Here is an 18,361-nt window from a genome sequence, read left to right on the forward strand (position 1 = left end):
CAGGAATGTGCTGGGGCTTATGCTTTCAAAGTTAGGGTGGCAGAATCAGGAAAGAAACACAATCTTCTGCATTAGTGAGCTGTATATGACTGAAACACAAAGTTGAGGAAAAGGCATGAGAGGGATGCCAGAGGGAGGGAAGAATTCTGTGTGTCCCCAGAGGGAGGGAAGAATTCTGTGTGTCCCCATGTAAGCTTAATCTGAATTCTGGCCACCTGTAGTTGTTATGTCCAGGAATAAATACAAGGAATAGATAGGACTTATCCTCCCCGCCCTTGTGGAACCACTTTGAAAATGGTGCTAGGAAATTTGATACAGGTGAGGAATCTGCTAGTGGGAACACAAATGTGAACGGCCACATGCAGATGTTTTTCAGATTGAGTCTGGGTTGTGAGCACACTGTGCACTAGTGATGGCACGTGTACAATACCTCTTGCTGAGCGTGCATGCCCTGCTCTTGGCCACTAGTGAGCTAAGCTGTCACTACTGGTGTATAGGCATATATTGCAGTCAATACTATGCAAGTAATGAGCAAAGTCTGCAAAAGCATCGGTTAAAGAGGTCTTTCTTTGTTTTCTTCATCACTGCGGTTGATATGGAATGAAGGGATTCTTGAAGCCCTTTCTGGCCTTTGAAGACAAAGTTTCTGTGATGGGCACCCCCTGCTTGGCTGTCCACTGCCATTCAGCATAGATTTCCTACAAGCTTCCCATGTTATCCTTCCTTCCCCAACTTTGAACAGGTATAATAAAATCAGGGCACTTACCCAAGCTGGTCTCTTGTCTCATCCTGGAATTTCCATCCCATGGATACCATGGAAACACAAGACAGGCAGAAAATGGCATCTCCTCCTTTTCTCCCAAGAGGACTTTGGAGGCTCAGTTTCTACACTCACCGAACCTGACACAGAGGCCCTAAAGTGAAAAGCTGAGCAATCCAGACAGCCCTGCAATGGCCTTCAGGTCAAAAACCCACTGCAGCTCAGTGTAGTGTAGATAACCATGCAGAGCTGCCCAAGTGGTCTCAAGATGTTCCTAGATTTTATGTTGTTGGTTTTCAGGGTTTCTCCTTTGAGTTGCTTGTTCCTGTGCTCAGAACCAGCTTTGTTAAGGTGCCATCATGTCACCTCTTCTTGTGTGCTACTGAGAAACTCTTCCTCAGCATAGGGCTGGGCTACCTCCAGCAGGCCTGATCTCCTCAGCTCCCATTTCTTACCTGTGTGCCCTTACAACCTAATAGTTTTGCTATAATATATTTGCTGGTTCAAAATAAGTCAGAGTGCTAAAGAAGTAAAGACTACTAACTCACTTATTAAAGATCCTCACCACCTACTTGGCACCTCACAAATCACACAAAGGTGTGAGGGGGAAAGCTTCTTTACTTTGTAACCAAGAAAAATTGTCATCTGTTTTACAGTTTGATTTGAAGCAAGCAAAAGAGTTAAACTGTTTTTATACACATTTCTATAATGCAAGACACTTCCAGTGTTTCAGGTAGCATAAAAGCACTCAAGTTAGTTCACCAATTTGCATAAGTAAAGTAGTTTAAATTATGTTAAAAAGGTATTATGACCAAAATGTTATTATTAGAAACCAACACCTTGAAAACACTAACTACTGAAAAATGTTTTTGTCTAGTTTTATAAATTATCCAAACGTTGTTCCTCATCCATTACTGACAATAACACCTGAGCGATATGCATTATGCATTAAATATTTTTATAATCATTCAGAACTATTTGTATTAAACAGTGATAGCAGATATTCACTTAAGTTTTAGAAAATGTTAAAGTCGATAGTATGTAGCATGTATCAGAATATCAGAGATTAGATTATGGTAGATATTTTCAGGCAATTTTATTTATACGGAGTGGAATGCTGGAAGACTAACCATTTTTAATCCAAAAAGCTCAGATTGTGATTTGACCCAAACTGATAAAAGTCGAGATGTTCATATCTGAACTTGTCACTTAAAGGTGAACTAAAAATGTTCAGCGCTAAAGGACAAAAAATCAAAACAAGCAAAAAAAGTATATGAGCAGGCACAAAAATTTCATGTAACTTTACTTACAGAAAATGAAACATGGAGCCTGTAGCCACTATCTTATTTAGATGGAAGTCAAACAAAGTCTGTATCAACAACGTGACCACACACTGGCTGTTAGGTCATCGGTGAGAAGAATTAGTGGCCATCTCTGTTGCAGAAATCCAGTCACGCAACTGGTATTTTTGCAGAATCAACAGAGAGGATATGAATGAACTGTTCTCTAATTATTCTGGCAAGGCAGAGGAGGACATTCTGCACTTCATCCTCTGGTGTCATCAATTTGACGTCTTTATAACTGTTAAATTAATTTTCTGTACTTCGGGAGTCTGTTTCAGTTTTTAATCTTACAAAGATGAAATTCACCCTGCCTTACAACGCCTGAGAAAGGCCCCCAGTGCAACAAATCCGTACTGATATTTTAGTACCCATGATGAGGACTGGTAAGTGTATGAATCTGTGGAGGCTGCAGGGTTTTTTTTTTGTTTGTTTGTTTCTGTTTTCCTGAGACACCTCATAATATTCCATGGGAAAAGCATACCTTGGCCTTCTGGGAAGACGTAAGAGTATTACTGATAAACATTTGATCTATCTAGAGACATGCAGCCAAGACTGTGTAAAAGATACCAAACCATTTTCAGACAAACACCACTCCAAGAGGTAATACTTTTTTTTATATATACATATACACTATAAACATAAATATACCCAACCCAGGGTAGAGTATCTTGGCATCCCATGATTATTTACTGTTTGCAGTAAAAATGTTATTGCTTTCATTACTCCAGCATAAACATATAAATAGAACCACAGTACTGCTATAGAAAAGAAACATATTTCCTTTCAACCTTCTCCTTGGTTACACCGGGTTGCTTACCTAGAACCCACCTGAACTAATCCTGTCCTTTATTAGTGCAAGTAGCAGGGATTTTCACTCCGAGTCACAAAAATTTCAAACGTTGATCCAAAAAAATCACAGTCAACTTATCTCCGTACCCACAACTGAGCCCCATGCCAACCTTCTTTCATTGTCCTTGTTGCACAGGCAAGTTTAAGAGGCACCTTTAAAGAAGCAGGCAGTTCTTGCCAAGAATAGCTTCTACCTCCCCTGTAAAGCGCCTGCTGCAGAACACGCAGCGGTTTATATGAATGCTGTAGTTATAAATATATAGTCTTTTAAAAAAATCCTGTCTACCCTTCATAGTTTTCACAGCAAAGAAGGAAAAATGTCATCAGATTCTTAATCCCCCCCCTACCCAGTTTATTAATATGGTTTATTATTATTATTATTAACAATTACAGATATGAATGGATACCAACAGACCAAACTGAAGCATCTCTATGGTATTTTAAACTGGGTTGTAATGTTTACTGTGCTCCTTAGATATTATAATTTGGGCTCAACTATTCTTCTTTCTTATCAACATATTAAAAACCTATCATACCTATAAAAGCATCCTACTTAAATTTGCTTTTCCCACTGAGATCATGATAAAACCGTGGAAGTGAAACAATGGGTGATTACTGAACTAAAACAGCTGCTTACCACAGTCCAATTCTATTCGTGTATAAGTAAATGAGAAAATTTTGCCTTTTAGTCCAAGGAGAGAAGAAGCAAGCCATAACTGAAGTAGCCACAATGCTATTATATTATCTCTGTCTTAGAGCTATTCAACCGAAGAATACTCTAATACAGAGTTAATAAATTACATTTCAAAAAGGGTGTTTTGTTAATTGATTTTACCTTTGTATATTAATAACATTCAAACAAGACAACCAAAGCTATATAATGATACCATTAGTACCTCTGTCACAGTAGCATGAAGTCTATTCATGATTTCAAGGTCACAGGTAAAATAATAATAAAACCATATTGCATAAATCTAAAAACAACAACAACAAAAAAAACCTGCAAGACCACTAACTTCAAATATTATAGAAATGTGTGGCAGCTACTAATTCAAAGGACCAAATAAATCTCATAATTACACACACATTATGCATCATTTCATGAGTTGGAAAAATCAGTGGAGGAAAGAGAAACCTCGAAGCATGTTTGCTTCTGGTCCCTGAGTAATGCAAAACATAAAACTTGGGGCAGCACTGGCATATGAAATAACACTGTTTATTATGACAAGAGAGCACAGCATCCAAAACAGGAACAAGATGATTCTTGATTCAACTTCACTATTATGCAGAAAGACACAGTGCATTGTGTTACTGCACTGCTTTAGGGAATATGAGATTAAGTTCTTGGCTCTGTTATGACATGGTAACGCATTAAAGCATTTACTATTTTATCCTCATTAAAACTCTTTGTAATTGATAACTAAATAGCAGGACCCCATTTTACAGATACAAAGCTACACGATAAAGTTGCATGCTGTTAATGGTAAACCTGGAACTGGAACTTAAGAGCTGCTAACTCTGTCTAGCCTCTGTTCTTCTGTGGCCACAATTTAATAAGTTTACTTGAACAGACCGCTTATTTACTGTAAGGACTTGTGACCTTGGCCAAGCTCCTGTTGCCTTTAATCTCTGCTCCTGACACTAAAGGTAGTACATTTATCAGAGTTGGGAGTACCTGAATGAAGTTGGTCTGGAAAAAAACTCTTCGCACTCTCATACTGCAGCCTTACTTTGTCATCCATTGAGCATATGAACTTCCTGTGAATGAAAAAGAAACAGAAAAAAATAAATATGTTTCATATGGGAAAGAAATGGTTTCACGGGTGACTCTCTGGTCTGCTAAAGACAAAACAAAAATTAAAATTAGATGAAGAAGGGCGTGGGCTTAGTTCATTTTTACTCTTAGTCTCCTTAAATTCTTTAACTTTTGAGAGAATGGGCAGCCTTCACAAGAAGACTGGCTTTTGTTCCCTTAAAAATGTATCTTCACTGACACAGATGATTCCCACAGGGAAACTTTTACAATGCACAATTTTCTTTCTTAGTTTTTGCTGTTTTCTATACAACTCGTGTTCCAAAAACTTGCCAGAGAAAAAAACAAACATGCAAAAAACACATAAAAAAAAAACACATTGAAGCTTGAAGAACAAGTTCTCACTGTTCAACCCCTCCTCAGGTAGTGAAAGTACTGGCCAAGAACAAATACTGCTACAGACCTTCCACTACTGCTTTTTTTTTTTTTTTTTTTTTTTTTTTTTTAACAGGAAACTTTGTAAGCAGATTTTCTATCATCACCCCATTAGAAACCCCTTTTCTTTTGACACATTGTACGTTTTTAAACTTACCATGTGATTTTTTTTTCCTCTCACCTTAGTGGTGGCAGCTAACTCATTTTGTCTTACTAGACCACAGGCAGAAGTGGCTCTAAGTTTGGTTTTATGCGAACTCTGTATTTCCTAATATTTGGTATGTTTTCTCCTTCTTCTTTTCTTTCTCTGCCACCAGGTAAGCCACATAGCACAACAGTGAGCAAAGAGGTGAGATTCCGGTTGGAATGATGTAATGCTGAAAATTAAATTTACACACAACTGTTCAGAGTCTGGGTCATAGCTGGGTCACCTCTCTGAGTGGGAGGCAATCCAGCAAGGAGCACTGGATAATGATTTCTCTATGCTGAGGCCCCTTTCGTGAAATACAGCACAAAGCCCTACCTTGATATCTGAATCTAATCTGATTCAATGCGTGTAACAATTGGGACCAGTGAGGGGTTATATTATTTTGTTATATGCTGTGCTATGTCTCCTTTTCTTTTGAACCTACTAGCACCCAGAAATAAGCTTTCCAATGTCTGAACTCTTACCCAGAGATAGCAGTTTAGATAAGGGCTGGTTGGCTGAGGCTTTTTACAGAACATAGCACACTGCTCAAAGGTAAGGGGAAAAAAAATGCTTCTTGTTTCTTGAACAAAGAGGGGGTTGTCTTGGTTGCTCCTGGACTGTCTCCTCTAGCCAAGGCTATTCTTCCCTAGCCATATTTGTCCAAAGTGCTTATTTCCTTCCGGGTACAGCTATCACGCTCCTTCACAACCTCGAAACGAGCTTTGCGTGACGGCTGCCAAGTGGGCTCCTCCTGGAGATATTTGGAAGCACCTGCACCGGGCCTTCAGAGGAGGCACAGACTCATCTAAGTGATACAAGCGGGTGGGATGGGCTTTGCAAAACACTTGTGAGACTGAAAAGCAAAACAATCACGTCGAAAGGTAAAACAACCCTTACCGTCTCCTTCTGCAGTGCCAGCCCTTGATCTCTTGCATATTGCCTTGCCAATGAACTTGCACTCTACCTGCAAGATTTCCCGCTGCCACATGACAATTCCGCACTCAGGCACAGGCTGACAACCGCGGCACCAGGAGAGCGGCTGTCAGGGCCATTTTGCATGAAGCACACGCAGCTCCTACCCAGCGAAGCCCTAATGTGTTGATTTACAGAGTCCTCTTGGCTGACATGGGAAAATGAGTCTGGTCATGGTTGATTTAACATTTTATGGGCAAAGAGTCAGCCTGCTATAGTAAGTTTGGACTACTGCGAACATTTTACACATTCACACGCGAGTCCACGGCAGAAAAGACTCAAGACGCTAAGCGATTCCGATGCCCGCTTCGCTCGAGCCCTGCCGAAAATACCCAAAGTTGCGATAAAGTGCAGACGAAGGCGCAGGGCAGGGGCTGGAGGAGCCCGAGCAGAGCCCGGAGAGGCTGCGGGGCGCAGCGCCCGGGGCTCCCCGCTCCGCGCTGCGGGTCCCGGTGCGGGTCCCGGCCGGGGGGCGGGCTGCGGGCGGGGCGCGGCGCTGCGGCTCCGCCCGCCCCGGCGGAAGTGGCGGCGGCCCCGGGGCTGCCCAGCGGCCCCGGCCCCGGCTCCGGCCCCGGCAGCGGCTCGGCCCCGCTCCCGAAGGGAAGCAAAAGAAGCGCGGGGCGGCCGCCGGCTTCTCCGCTCGCCGCGGCCGGCGGGCAGGGAGGCGGCAGGGAGCGCGGCTGCTCGGCCCCGGGGCACCGGAGCCCTGCACCGGCCCCGGGAGAGCTGCGGGGAGCCGGGGCTCCGCCGGTCGGAGCCGGGACCGGCTCTCGGAGCGGGGTGTCGGGAGGAGGAGGAGGAGGAGGAGCGCTCCTTCATCGGCCTCATGGGAATTGCCGGCGGGCTCCCGTTTGGTCGGTTTCACCTCCTCGAAACCGAGCGGCCGTACGCGGCGCTGACAAAATCAGTAAAACTTCACCTTCGACTTCATTGATCTGAGCAGACAGGCAGAGATTTCTACGGTGTTCAATTTAGGGAATTAAAAAAAATCACTCCGCTAACAGCATTTGGTACGTTTCTAACCCATATGTCACCTCGGTGCTTTAAATAATTATATTTGCATGCAGGGAGTGATTCATAAATATGTCAGGATTGTGAAATATAGGCAGGCATTTCAAACTTTCTATTTAAAAAACATGAATTATGGCCGCGAAAAATGTGTTCCCATTTAAGGGTGATACGAAGTATTTGGTGTCTAGTACGGAGGCCCATCCATCATATAGACAATAAAGAGAGTTTTTGCCTGACGTTGGAAATTTATGGTTGCCCTTCTCTGCCCTAATAACTCAAGCATTGTGTCAGCCTGTGACAGCCTTTGCAGAAAAACAGCAACCCTGTTATCAATCAAAAAGCCCTTTTACATTTTTAGCAAAACTCTGATCATCCAGACACCCTTTTAATGTATATATTACATCATTATAGATCATTCTGCACTTTTACTGCAACTCAACAAAATGATCCATCACTTCAGGACAGTCCTGATGAACGCTGATGTAAATTATTTGCACGTCGCTAGTACAGTACAAAATGAAAAATGTACTTTAGGTGGAATTAATTTTAGGGTGTAAAAAGCTGAAGATGAAAGCGGCTGGGATTAGAAGACACCTAAATGCATCATTAGGGATGACTGAAAACAAGCTAATAGTTATTAAAATTAAGATTATTTTAACCTTTTCGGATCGTGGACCTAGGCTGTTTTGAGGAGATAGAGAAGATGCAGAGCTCGCTTCTTCCTGCCCCTACCCTCGCCCCGACGTGGCTATCTTCTAATTACTTCGAGGATTATTGTTCATTTGGGTGCCTAGATGAGGTTAATTATTGGGGTTCCCGTGGCTTTTCCAGCCCTAGCCTTAAAACTTTTCCGCCTCTATAACAAGACGTTGTTCCTAACGCTGTTGGGGACGCATCCGGCTGATCAGTTCAGTTTCCATAACAAAGTTGTCAATAAACACTCCGTGCCTTTTGGATCCAAGTGAAGAAGCTAAAGATCGCCTCCACTTGTGTGCCATGGTTAATTTCTGAAGGATTGCTGTAACCAAATATGTGCGGAGTTAGATGAATTCTCTCACGTAGCCTCCAGGCTTTCGCAGAAGATAAACACAAAGATGCCTTTATGATTGCTGAGCCTCAATGATCAGACCAAGGTGTTGCAGAAGCTAAAAGACTCTTTTTCACTCTTAAAATGCAGGCAGCAAACACTAGGTCGAGTACACGTGCACGAATTAGGAAACGTGTTCGCTTGCTTTCGGCTGGTGGTTTTAATCGCGGTACACTCACTAACGTGAAAGGCAACTAAAAATCTCTGCGCTTCGCAGGAAGCAGCCAGCCTTTGCCGTGCCACCAGACTCGTTTGGCTTGCTCTCGCCCTCTCCGTCGAGAAAGTTACCTTAAGCCTTATTTAAAATAAAAGCTGTTTGCATGAAAACCACCTTAAACATGAAAGGGGACACTTTGGGAAAATAACTGTTGGTAAAAGGGTTTCAACACGGGTGCAAAAATCTTGACACTCATACATGAAACTCGCAACGTCAATAAAGGAATCTATCAAATTGCTTACAAGAGAAGGGCGGTTTTTGTTAGGTGTATTAATCGCTTCCTTCCCCCTCAGCGGAACAAAAGGAGGATAACTAGACAAACTCATTCGAAAACAGTTTAGGAGGAAGTATATTTCCGAAAGCAGTAAGCAAACAAACAAACAAACAAAGTAATTTGCTGCTCGTTTAGGAAAAATATCACAGCCAAATAAAACTCATGTTCATTTAAACGTGACTATTATTTTGAAGATGGCTCTAAAATTATCTTTGCTTATAAGACGATTACCTACGTGTCATGCAGAGCAAAATATATATCTCATATATATTAGGAAAGTAATTACAATCATAAGGGTAAATATTTTCAAGTACTGTGCAAACAGAGGAGAGGTTTGGAAATCTTGCTTTCTGTTGGCAAGCATTCAAACTATTTGCTTTAATAACATTCGGGAAGAAATGCCCCACACCTCTGCCAGATACCTGGGCAGATGTATCAGCTATTATCTGGGCACATGCAGACTCACATGCAAGAAGAGAAAAAAAAAAAAAAAAAGAGAGAAAGAAATAGAAAAAAAAAACCTCCAAAATGTGCGAATTCGTGGTGTGGTATTTCTCATAAAGAAGCATATTTCTTATCCGAAGTATTATCATTTTGGGAGGTTAAAAAAAAAAAAAAAAAAAAAAGGAGATGCATCGTTTACAAAAATCGATTGCAATGCATCATACCTTCATAAAAGCCTTGGGGTAGACGGTGAAAGGCAAGCACTACCAAAGCAAATAAAATTGACACGCAGGACAGACAGGTAGCTGAAATGCGGTATGCACAGAAATACAGCACAGGCACAACTCAGCAACTGTGTTTCTGTTAATTAAAAGCTTAACCTTGTTCTAAAGCGATAGAAGAGAGAGGGGGTGGAAAGGGGAAAAAAAAATCGAAAGGGCCTGTAGGGCTGTTGCTGTTCAGTTTAAAAGACTAAACGCCCTTTACCAACATGATGTACAGAACCTGACACTAAAATGGCAAGAGAGCGAGCTCGCAGAGCAGGCATGCTGGTGCCGAGGTTTCTGCAGTTCCCTCTCCCGAGGGAAAAACAGGCAGTCCGGGTTTTTTGGCTGATCCCGACCAGGCTTTGCAGCTCGCCAGCCTGACCTGTCAAGCGGATTATTTTAGAGGGAGATTAATAGGGGAGGCGGGCTGCAATAATAATCGTTTTGTTTGATGTGACAACTTTGATAGGCGTTGATTTACTTACAAACTGATAGGCTTTTAATTGAGCGCCTCCATCCAGCTTGAGATGAAAGGAAAACCGCATTGAAAAGCTGCCCGAGTGCCCTCGAGCCTCAATACTGATTAGCCATCTCGACAGTGAATAGTTCAAGGCATTTTCAAACTTTTTTTCCTCTCTCGCTCTCGCTCTCCTCTCCTCCTCAAATATCTGCCAGCCCACTCCTTTTTAAGAGAAAATAAATCATTTCCATTGTGTGCAAATAAAATCGACTTGACATGCTTGCCAATAGCTGGTAGGTAAAGGAAAGTGTGGACTGGCACTTGTTAATTAATTCCTCCTTTGCTCTCCTTTTTTTTAAGTTACAATTTTCCTTTGTAAGAGGAGGAAGACGGGTTCCAACCCTCACTTTTTGTTGTTGGACTTTTTTTTTTTTTTAATGGAGAATAAAAGCTACAGCCACCAAAACTTCAACAAGACTGCACAAGTAAATGCCAAAGAGCAAACCGTCTGCGCGGACTCATTAAAGAAGGATCCTTCGCAAAGGTAACGAGCAGGACGGAATCCATCTTCTTCAGCTCAAGAGAGGCAGAGGGCCGGCCCGGGCCGAAGCCAGCCCACGGCCCTCTTTCCACGCGTGGGCAGCCCCAGCCCGGCTGGGGAACCCGCGCAGAGCCCGGGGGCAGGGGGCGGGGATGTTTCGGGGCTGTTTTTTTTTTTTTCCTTTTTTATTTTACAAGCTTTTACATAAAAAAGTTTACAGTACCGAGTGTGATTTAAATCTCATTTCAAAGGCTCGGCGGAATAAATAAATAAATAAATGAGAAGCTGTCCTCTGAAGTTACTGCTTAAATGACCCGCTGGTGCTCCTGTTTCAGCCGGGGAGCTCGGGGTTCGCCTTCCCCGCTCCCCCCGCCGGTGCGCTGCCTGTTTTACACATGTCCCGGGGATCGCCTCTGGTTCCCTGCCTCGGCAGTCAAACAACCCCTTCCCGAAATCCCCCTCACCTCCGCAAGAAAAGCGAGAGAGGGGAAAATGGGGAGGGGGAGCCTTCCCACAGCTGACTCTACCTTAAGACAATTAATCTTTAGTCTTTCACCCTGGGAGGCAGGATAAATACAACGAGAAAACAGATAGGAGTCTCCCCGGTCCTGTAAGGAAAACAGCTGTTCCAAGCACTTTAATGCAAATGAACACAAATGAAGGTTTCAGCTTTTTTTTTTTTTTTTTTTTTTTTTTTCCTTCCAGAGTTTTACTGCACTCCATTTATCAATTGGACTTGACAACAAAAGAAAGAACTGGGGGAAAACCTGGGGCAGATTCAAGTCACTTCCACTCTGTATAAAGGAAGGGGGGAGCTCCTTAAGGGCAAGTTGTGGCTCTTGTCAATCCTACAGCAATATCATTTTTATGCAACATTTATTTCTCTGCTTCCCCCTTCTCTCTCCCCCCCCCTTTTAATTTTCACTGTTTTACAAGGCAACCGCGGCGACTGCGAAATGAAAGTACGTTTATGAGTTTCCACCGCAAAGTTCTGGCAATAAGCTCTCTGTTTTCAGAGAAAACGCAGAAATTAAAAAGTTTGTTAAAATTATCTTTATAGAAGCCAGGGGAGTTCCGCGTATTTACCCTATTCTACAGACTACGTTGAAAGAGTGAAGTGGTTTTAATAAAAGACAGCAGAGGTACTTACTTGGCTGCAGGATTTAAAGGGTACCGCTTTACGGGGGGGTGGGGAGGATATCTAGGAAAACGTGCCTTATGTCTACCTCGTAAGGAGAGAAGATCATTAAAGGCTATCTGATCCATCTGCTAAGGGGCTGGGGGAAATCGGTGTTTCGAGGGAAGAAAAAGGACTTGGTTCAGCAGATATAAAGGCGAGAAAGTGAAAGTCCTTCCTCTCGCCCACCCCTTCCAGGATCAGCGCCTGTTCTGGTCGGAGTCCAGGTCAGGAATTGGACGCGACCCCTAAAGCACTTGCCTTGTTCTTCACTTGTCAAACGTGTTTTATCTCTAAGTGACCTTTTTGTTAATGTTGTAGATTGTGTGGGCCACCATGTCAGATCCGGAAACAAAAGTAAAAGATTGATTAACACATTTTGCCTGTGAAAAAAAAAAAAAAAAAAAGAAAGAGAGAAAAAAAAAAAAAAAAGAAAAAAAAAACGTTATGGGATGAGGAGATGGGGGGACAGCGGGATGGAAAGTACAAAGGGAGAACAGGCGGGCGGGGGCGAGGCGGCAGGGCTGCGGGCTCCGCTCGGGGCTGTGCCCGGCGCCCCAGCACGGCTCGGCCCGGCCTGCCGATGGGGCAGGGCCGCGGGCCGTTGGCGGCGGAGGAAGGGGAGCAGGAGCAGGAGGAGGAGGAGGATTTGGGGGGGGGCACGGAGCGGTGCGTGGAGCCCCCGCCCGCCGCCGCAGCGCCTCGGCTCCCGCCCGCCGCGGGCGGCGCCGCGCAGGCCGCCCGGCGCTCTGCAGGTTCTCGGCCGCCGCGGCCCGCTCCTGGTCGGGCGGGAGGGGGCCCAAAGAGCCCCGCGCCCGGCCTCGGGGCCCGCAGGCGGCGGGGCCGTGCCGCGGGGCCGGCGGCGGGGCGGAGGGTCGGGCCCGGGGCCCGGCGGAGCCCCTCGGTTGCTCGCCTCGGAGCCGTGCGGCCGCCCGCGCCGGCTGCGGAGGAAGGAAAAGGCTGCGGCCGCGCGATGTGAAACAGAGAATTAACGCCCAGCCCGTCCCGGGAGCGAAAACAAGGAAGGAGGGGAGGGGAGAGGGAAGGCGGACGAGAAAGGGAAGGGAAAAGAAAAAAAAAAAAAAAAAAAAAAGAGCGAGCGAGAGACCATTAAAAACAGCGCAAAAAAGCCCCAGAAAAGGGAACGTCACATCCCCTTGACCCTCCAATCACCTCGGGGTCCCATTTGATTGGAAGGCGGCAAAGGCTTTAATCTCCGGCTAATTCAGCTGCTTTTGAAGTGAGTTTCTCCGCCAGATCCCGGGCTGGATGGGCAGCGGCTCGCAGCGCAGCTGAGCGGCGGAGCCCAGCGCCCGGCCCCGCTCAGCCCCGCCGAGGGCAGCCCGCAGCGGCCCCGGGGCACGGCGGCACACGCTCGCAGCCCCCCCGCCCCCGGCGCAGCCCACGGATTACTCGGCTTTTTTTTTTTTTTTTTTTCTTCCTCCTTTCCTTCTCTTTCTCTCCGGCCAGCTCCCCCTCGCCCCCCCGCTCCCCACCCACGCCCTCCCCGCCGGAGCGAGCCGCAGGACGTTTTATGGTTGTTTTCCCGCTCGGGGGGCGTGCGGCTTTTTTCCCTCCCCGCCCGCAGAAGGCGAGCGAGCCTTTCCGAGTGCGAGCGGCGCGACTTGCCCCAGTTTTCATGCGAGGTTTTGGGTCATGATCACATCGCCCTCGCTTTCTGCTCCGAGAAGTAGTAGTAAGCGCAGCAGCAGCAGCAGCCTCAGCGAGCCCGGAGGCAGCCCCCGCCGCAGCCGCAGCGCCGCCGACCTCGCCGGGCCGCCCGGGCACGCTGGGAATAGCGGCAGCAGCAGCAGCGCCGCCGCCAAGCCCGGCTTCCACGCCGTGCCCCCCTCGGACCCGCTACGCCAAGCCAACCGCCTTCCCATCAAAGTCCTGAAAATGCTCACGGCGCGGACTGGACACATTTTACACCCCGAGTACCTGCAGCCTTTACCCTCCACGCCCGTCAGCCCCATCGAGGTAAGGAGCCGGGAGCCGTCCCCGTCCCCCCCCAGCCGCGCCTGCCCCTGCCCGGGCGCTCGCCGCGCATGGCGCCCGCTCTCTGCAGCCGCCCCGGAGCTCGCCTCCGCTGCGAGACGCGCTCGCTCCAGGAAACGGGCTCCTTCTGGCCGACAGCTAGCGCCGGGAGCCGCTCCTGCTCATTGTTCCCGTGTTTGCTGGGCTCCTTCGCGAGGCCTTTTTAAATAAACTTCCCATTTTTCTCTTTTTGTCTTTTTTTTCCCCTCCTTTGTATTTTTTTTTAATTATTTTTTTTTGAGAGAGGAGGGTCGAGTGGAAGGAAACGACCCGCTCCGGGGTCACGATCCGGCCACGCAACTCAGCGGCGCTCGGAGCGGCGACCGAGCGGGATTCTGCACGGAGAGTTTGGGGCGGGGGGGCGCAGAGAGGGACAGGCTGAAGCGCGGCTGCGGCAGGCCGGCTATTTCGGCTCCCCAGCCCTATGTGCTTTCGGAGCTGGGGAGCCCTATTCGGCCCTTTTCGCCGCTGTCGGTCCCCCTCCGCGTAGCTCGCTGCGTTAGGGACCGAAACTCGGAACGGAGGGGGTGGTGGGAAGGGTGTGTCCGTGGGAATGAATGATTTCATCGGGGTCTCTGCGGAGCGAAGGCGCTGCTCGCCCCTGGAGCCCGGCTCTCCGGGCTCTGTTTATAAATAGTGTCAGCAGTCAGGGCGCAGAAATGCTGCAGCCGCTCGAGTTCCCGGCCCGCTTCGTGCTCCTCCACGCCCGGCGCGGCGGGGAGCCGAAGGGCGAAGCTCGGCGCTGCCCGGGCTGCTGCCCCCCTGCCCGAGGCGGCCGTGCTGGGCTCGCCCGGCTCCGAAAAGCCCTAGCCCTCTCTAAAGGCTTTGTGGAAAATGGTGCATGCAGGGGAGGGGGCTGTCAGGGTGATGAATGCGCACGAAATTGTTCATCGCTTCCAGGCTGTCCCCTGCAAAACGTGCGGGACGAGCGTCCTAGGTACGCTCCGGGGCTTTGCTTTTTTGATTGTGTTTTTTCCCCTCCGTCGAACCCCCCACTAAACCTCTGTCTTTATGTGTGCCCTTCTGATTTCTGCAGCTGGATGCGAAGAAGAGTCCCCTGGCCCTTTTGGCACAAACTTGCTCGCAAATAGGGAAGCCGGACCCGTCCCCTTCCTCCAAACTCTCGTCGGTCACCTCCAATGGCTCCGGAGGCGACAAGGACTCCAAGTCGGGCCCCTTGAAGCTCAGCGACATCGGCGTGGAGGACAAGTCGAGCTTCAAGCCCTACTCCAAGCCGGGCGCCGAGAAGAAGGAGCCGGGGGCGACGGGCTGCGCGGGCGCCCCCGCCGCGGGGGTCGCGGCCGGGGAGAAGTCGGGATTCCGGGTGCCGAGCGCCACCTGCCAGCCGTTCACCCCAAGGACAGGCAGCCCCAACTCCAGCGCCTCCGCCTGCTCGCCGGGGCTGCTGCCGGCCGAGGGCAAAGGCGGGGAGGACAAGAAGGACTCGGAGGGCTGCGGAAAGAGCGGCAGCTCCGGCTCGGAGGGAGGCCCGGGCACCACCAGCATCAGCCACAGCCGGATTAGCGTGAGCTGTGCCGGGATTAACGTGGAGGTCAACCAGCACCAGGAGAGCACGCCGGGCTCCAAGCCCATCGCCTCGGACTCCGCCTCCTCCTGCAGCAGCACCACCGCCACCTCCTCCACCTCCGTCCTGGGCTCCGGCCTCGTAGCCCCCGTCTCCCCCTACAAGCCGGGCCAGACCGTCTTCCCCCTGCCCCCGGCGGGCATGAGCTACCCGGGGACGCTGGCTGGAGCCTACGCCGGCTACCCGCCGCAGTTCCTGCCGCACGGAGTGGCTCTGGACCCCACCAAATCCTCCAGCCTGGTGGGGGCCCAGCTGGCCGCCGCCAGCAGCCTGGGCTGCAGCAAGCCGGCGGGGTCGAGCCCGCTGGCGGGCGCGTCGCCGCCGTCGGTGATGACGGCCAGCCTGTGCCGAGACCCCTACTGCCTGAGCTACCACTGCGCCAGCCACCTGGCCGGCGCCGCCGGCGCCTCCTGCGCCCACGACCAGGCCCTCAAGTCCGGATACCCCCTCGTGTACCCCACGCACCCCTTGCACAGCGTCCACTCCTCGCTGACCGGCGCCACGCCGCCCTCGCTGGCCGGCCACCCTTTGTACCCCTACGGCTTCATGCTCCCCAACGACCCCCAGCCGCACATCTGCAACTGGGTGTCGGCCAACGGACCCTGCGACAAGCGCTTCGCCACCTCGGAGGAGCTGCTTAGCCACTTGCGGACCCATACTGCCTTCCCGGGCACCGATAAACTCCTCTCCAGCTACCCCAGCTCCTCGTCGCTGGCCAGCGCGGCGGCCGCGGCCATGGCGTGCCACATGCACATCCCCACGACGGGCGCCCCGGGCAGCCCGGGCACGCTGGCGCTGCGCAGCCCGCACCACGCGCTGGGACTCGGCAGCCGCTACCACCCCTACTCCAAGAGCCCGCTGCCCACCCCAGGGGCCCCCGTGCCCGTGCCCGCAGCCACGGGACCCTACTACTCCCCTTACGCACTCTACGGGCAGAGACTCACCACAGCCTCGGCGCTGGGCTACCAGTGAGCACAGGCGGGGGGGCTCCGGTGCAGCCCGGAGCCTGGCGGGGAGGGAAGGGAGCCCTCCGAAACTTTATAAAAGTTGGAAAGGAAAAAATTAAAAAAAAAAATTAAAATCGGACTTTTTATAAAATAGTGTTCATTTGAGGACTGGATCCATGAGCACTGTATTTATTTATGTTAGCTTCAAGCGGGACAACGAATCATAAAGTGCATTACTTAACTGAGCTCAATAGGTAAAAGTGGAACACCCATTGTAGAATATAAATAAAAAGATAGAGGTCTTCTCTTTAATGTTACTTTAAAATTGCTATGATTGTATTGTACGTTCTTATTTAATGTCTCATTGAAACAAAAAATTTACATGCATGTTTGTTACTAAAAAACAACTCGCAATTTGTCAGTTATAATTTCAAATTGCAATTATTTTTAAGGTGTATACCCTTGAAAGAGAATTGGTATTTTTTTGTATGTATTCTGGAAGAAAAACAAAAACAATTCTATTCCAAAAACCTCATTTGCCTTATTTTGTTCTTTAAAAGGAACACAACTATTTTTAATTTTTAAGTCCACCCTGTAAAAAGGGTTAAGTAAGGTTTACGTCATGTACTAAAATAGACAATGTATCGCTTTAAAGATTAAAATTCCGTATATTTGATGTATTAAAAGGTTTTACTTTTTTTTTTTTTAATACGCTTTGATTCTGTTATAAACCCGAGTAGGTCTTGGATGGAGGCAATTGCTAATTTCTCCTTAAGCGTTTATTCAATTTTAATTAAAAGTAAAAAAAAAAAAAAAAAAATAAAAACACAAGTTTTTTTTTTATTGTAACCCCAGGGCTCTTTTTTAAAAAAAAAAAATCATAATTTTTTTTTTTCCCCTCCACTTCTACTTTGGTAGAATTCATAGGCACGAAATAAGAAAACTAAGAATCGTTTACATCTTTCACTTTCCTGAGGAAAATTTACTTAAAAAAAAATACTGTGAAAACCGTTTTCTTTTTAAACTGGTTTTCAATTAAAATACTCCGTTCTTTCTTTGGGAAGAAATCCGGGGAAGGCAGGACTTATTTGTAAAAGAGTAAGAAGATTATCTGAAAGCTTTTTACAGTGTAATGCGTAACCATTCATCTCCTTTTCTAAATGAGAAGTTCAGAAGTAATTGGGGAAGCGCTATTTGATCTCATCCAGTTATTTTCAATTTCTTTCTTCAGTTCCTACCGCAGCACAAGTGATCATCAAGTTTAAAAAAAAATAAAAAAAAAAAACGGACGCTCTGAGAACTCCTTTTCTTTTTAAAAGGAAGGGACGGGGAGGAAAAAGACCCCAAACAAACAAACAAAAAGAAACCCGTCTGCTACTCGGCCCGAGTTTGCTCTCTCCCGAAGCGCAGTGCCAAACTCGACGTGATGCCGAGAGGGGCTGCCCCTGTCCGTGCCGCCTCCCTGCCTCCCAGCTCGGGCTTCCCGGGGCCCTCGCCCGGCTCCAGCTCCGGCTCCGGCTCCGGCTCCAGCTCGTCGGCCCGCGCCCAGGTAGGAGCAGGGGGCTGCGCCGGGGAAGCCCGAGCCGCCGCCGCAACCGCGGGGTGAGCGCTGGCGGCCGTGGGAAGCGGAAGAGCCGCGCTCCGCCGCCCCGCCGGGCGCTTGCCGGGAGAGGCGCGGGCGGAACCGGCGGCCCCGGCCCCACGGCCCGGCCGGCCCCGGCCCCACGGCCCGGGGGAGCGGCTGCAAGCGGCGCCGTGCCGCGACAAAGCCCGGCGCTTTCTCCCGCGCTCTGCAGCACCCACAGCCTAATTGCTGTTCAAAGTTTCCCGTGGTGCCCAGATGCTAATTAGCCTAATACATTTACTCCCGATAATTAGTGGAAGTTAGCGGTAATGTGCAGAGCAGAGAAAAGCGGGCGGCTAGTGAAGCTCCAGCGCCCGCCCGGCCGTCCCGGCACGGAGCTGGGCCGGCGGTGCTCGGCTGCTCCGCGGCTCTTCTGGGACGCGGATCCG

General features: G+C 48.6%; 2 protein-coding genes across 7 annotated transcripts in view; one reads left to right on the top strand and one right to left on the bottom strand.

Moving 5' to 3' along the window:
* Positions 1-13,087, bottom strand: part of LRMDA (leucine rich melanocyte differentiation associated) — a 703,906-nt gene extending 690,819 nt beyond the window's left edge. Inside the window, exons 1-2 of one of the 6 annotated variants that reach the window (XM_068687774.1) lie at positions 12,953-13,087; positions 4,628-4,710 (exon numbers count right to left, since the gene is read on the bottom strand). In XM_068687774.1, coding sequence (XP_068543875.1) covers positions 4,628-4,669 — 42 coding nt within the window. In that variant the 5' untranslated portion in view covers positions 4,670-4,710; positions 12,953-13,087. Of the gene's footprint in view, positions 1-4,627; positions 4,711-6,227; positions 6,980-11,752; positions 12,158-12,952 lie in introns of those variants that run through there. The other 5 variants (XM_068687775.1, XM_068687772.1, XM_068687778.1 and 2 more) reach the window with 5 other exon arrangements.
* Positions 13,088-13,127: 40 nt separating this feature from the next.
* On the top strand, positions 13,128-17,197 carry ZNF503 (zinc finger protein 503). The gene is made up of 2 exons (XM_068687769.1): positions 13,128-13,759; positions 14,853-17,197. The coding sequence occupies exons 1-2, from the start codon at positions 13,436-13,438 to the stop codon at positions 16,371-16,373; spliced, it is 1,845 nt and encodes a 614-aa protein (XP_068543870.1). The 5' UTR covers positions 13,128-13,435; the 3' UTR covers positions 16,374-17,197.
* Positions 17,198-18,361: the final 1,164 nt, after the last annotated feature.

This window comes from Anas acuta, chromosome 7 (genome assembly GCF_963932015.1).
Source record: "Anas acuta chromosome 7, bAnaAcu1.1, whole genome shotgun sequence".
Classification (NCBI taxonomy): Eukaryota; Metazoa; Chordata; class Aves; order Anseriformes; family Anatidae; genus Anas; species Anas acuta.

What these genes read in the sequence shown, in the direction of transcription:
- ZNF503 (XM_068687769.1), top strand. Translation starts at nt 13,436, where the DNA reads ATGATCACATCGCCCTCGCTTTCTGCTCCGAGAAGTAGTAGTAAGCGC. An exon ending in CGCCCGTCAGCCCCATCGAG is followed by an intron (nt 13,760 to 14,852) that starts GTAAGGAGCCGG and finishes TGATTTCTGCAG; the next exon opens with CTGGATGCGAAGAAGAGTCC.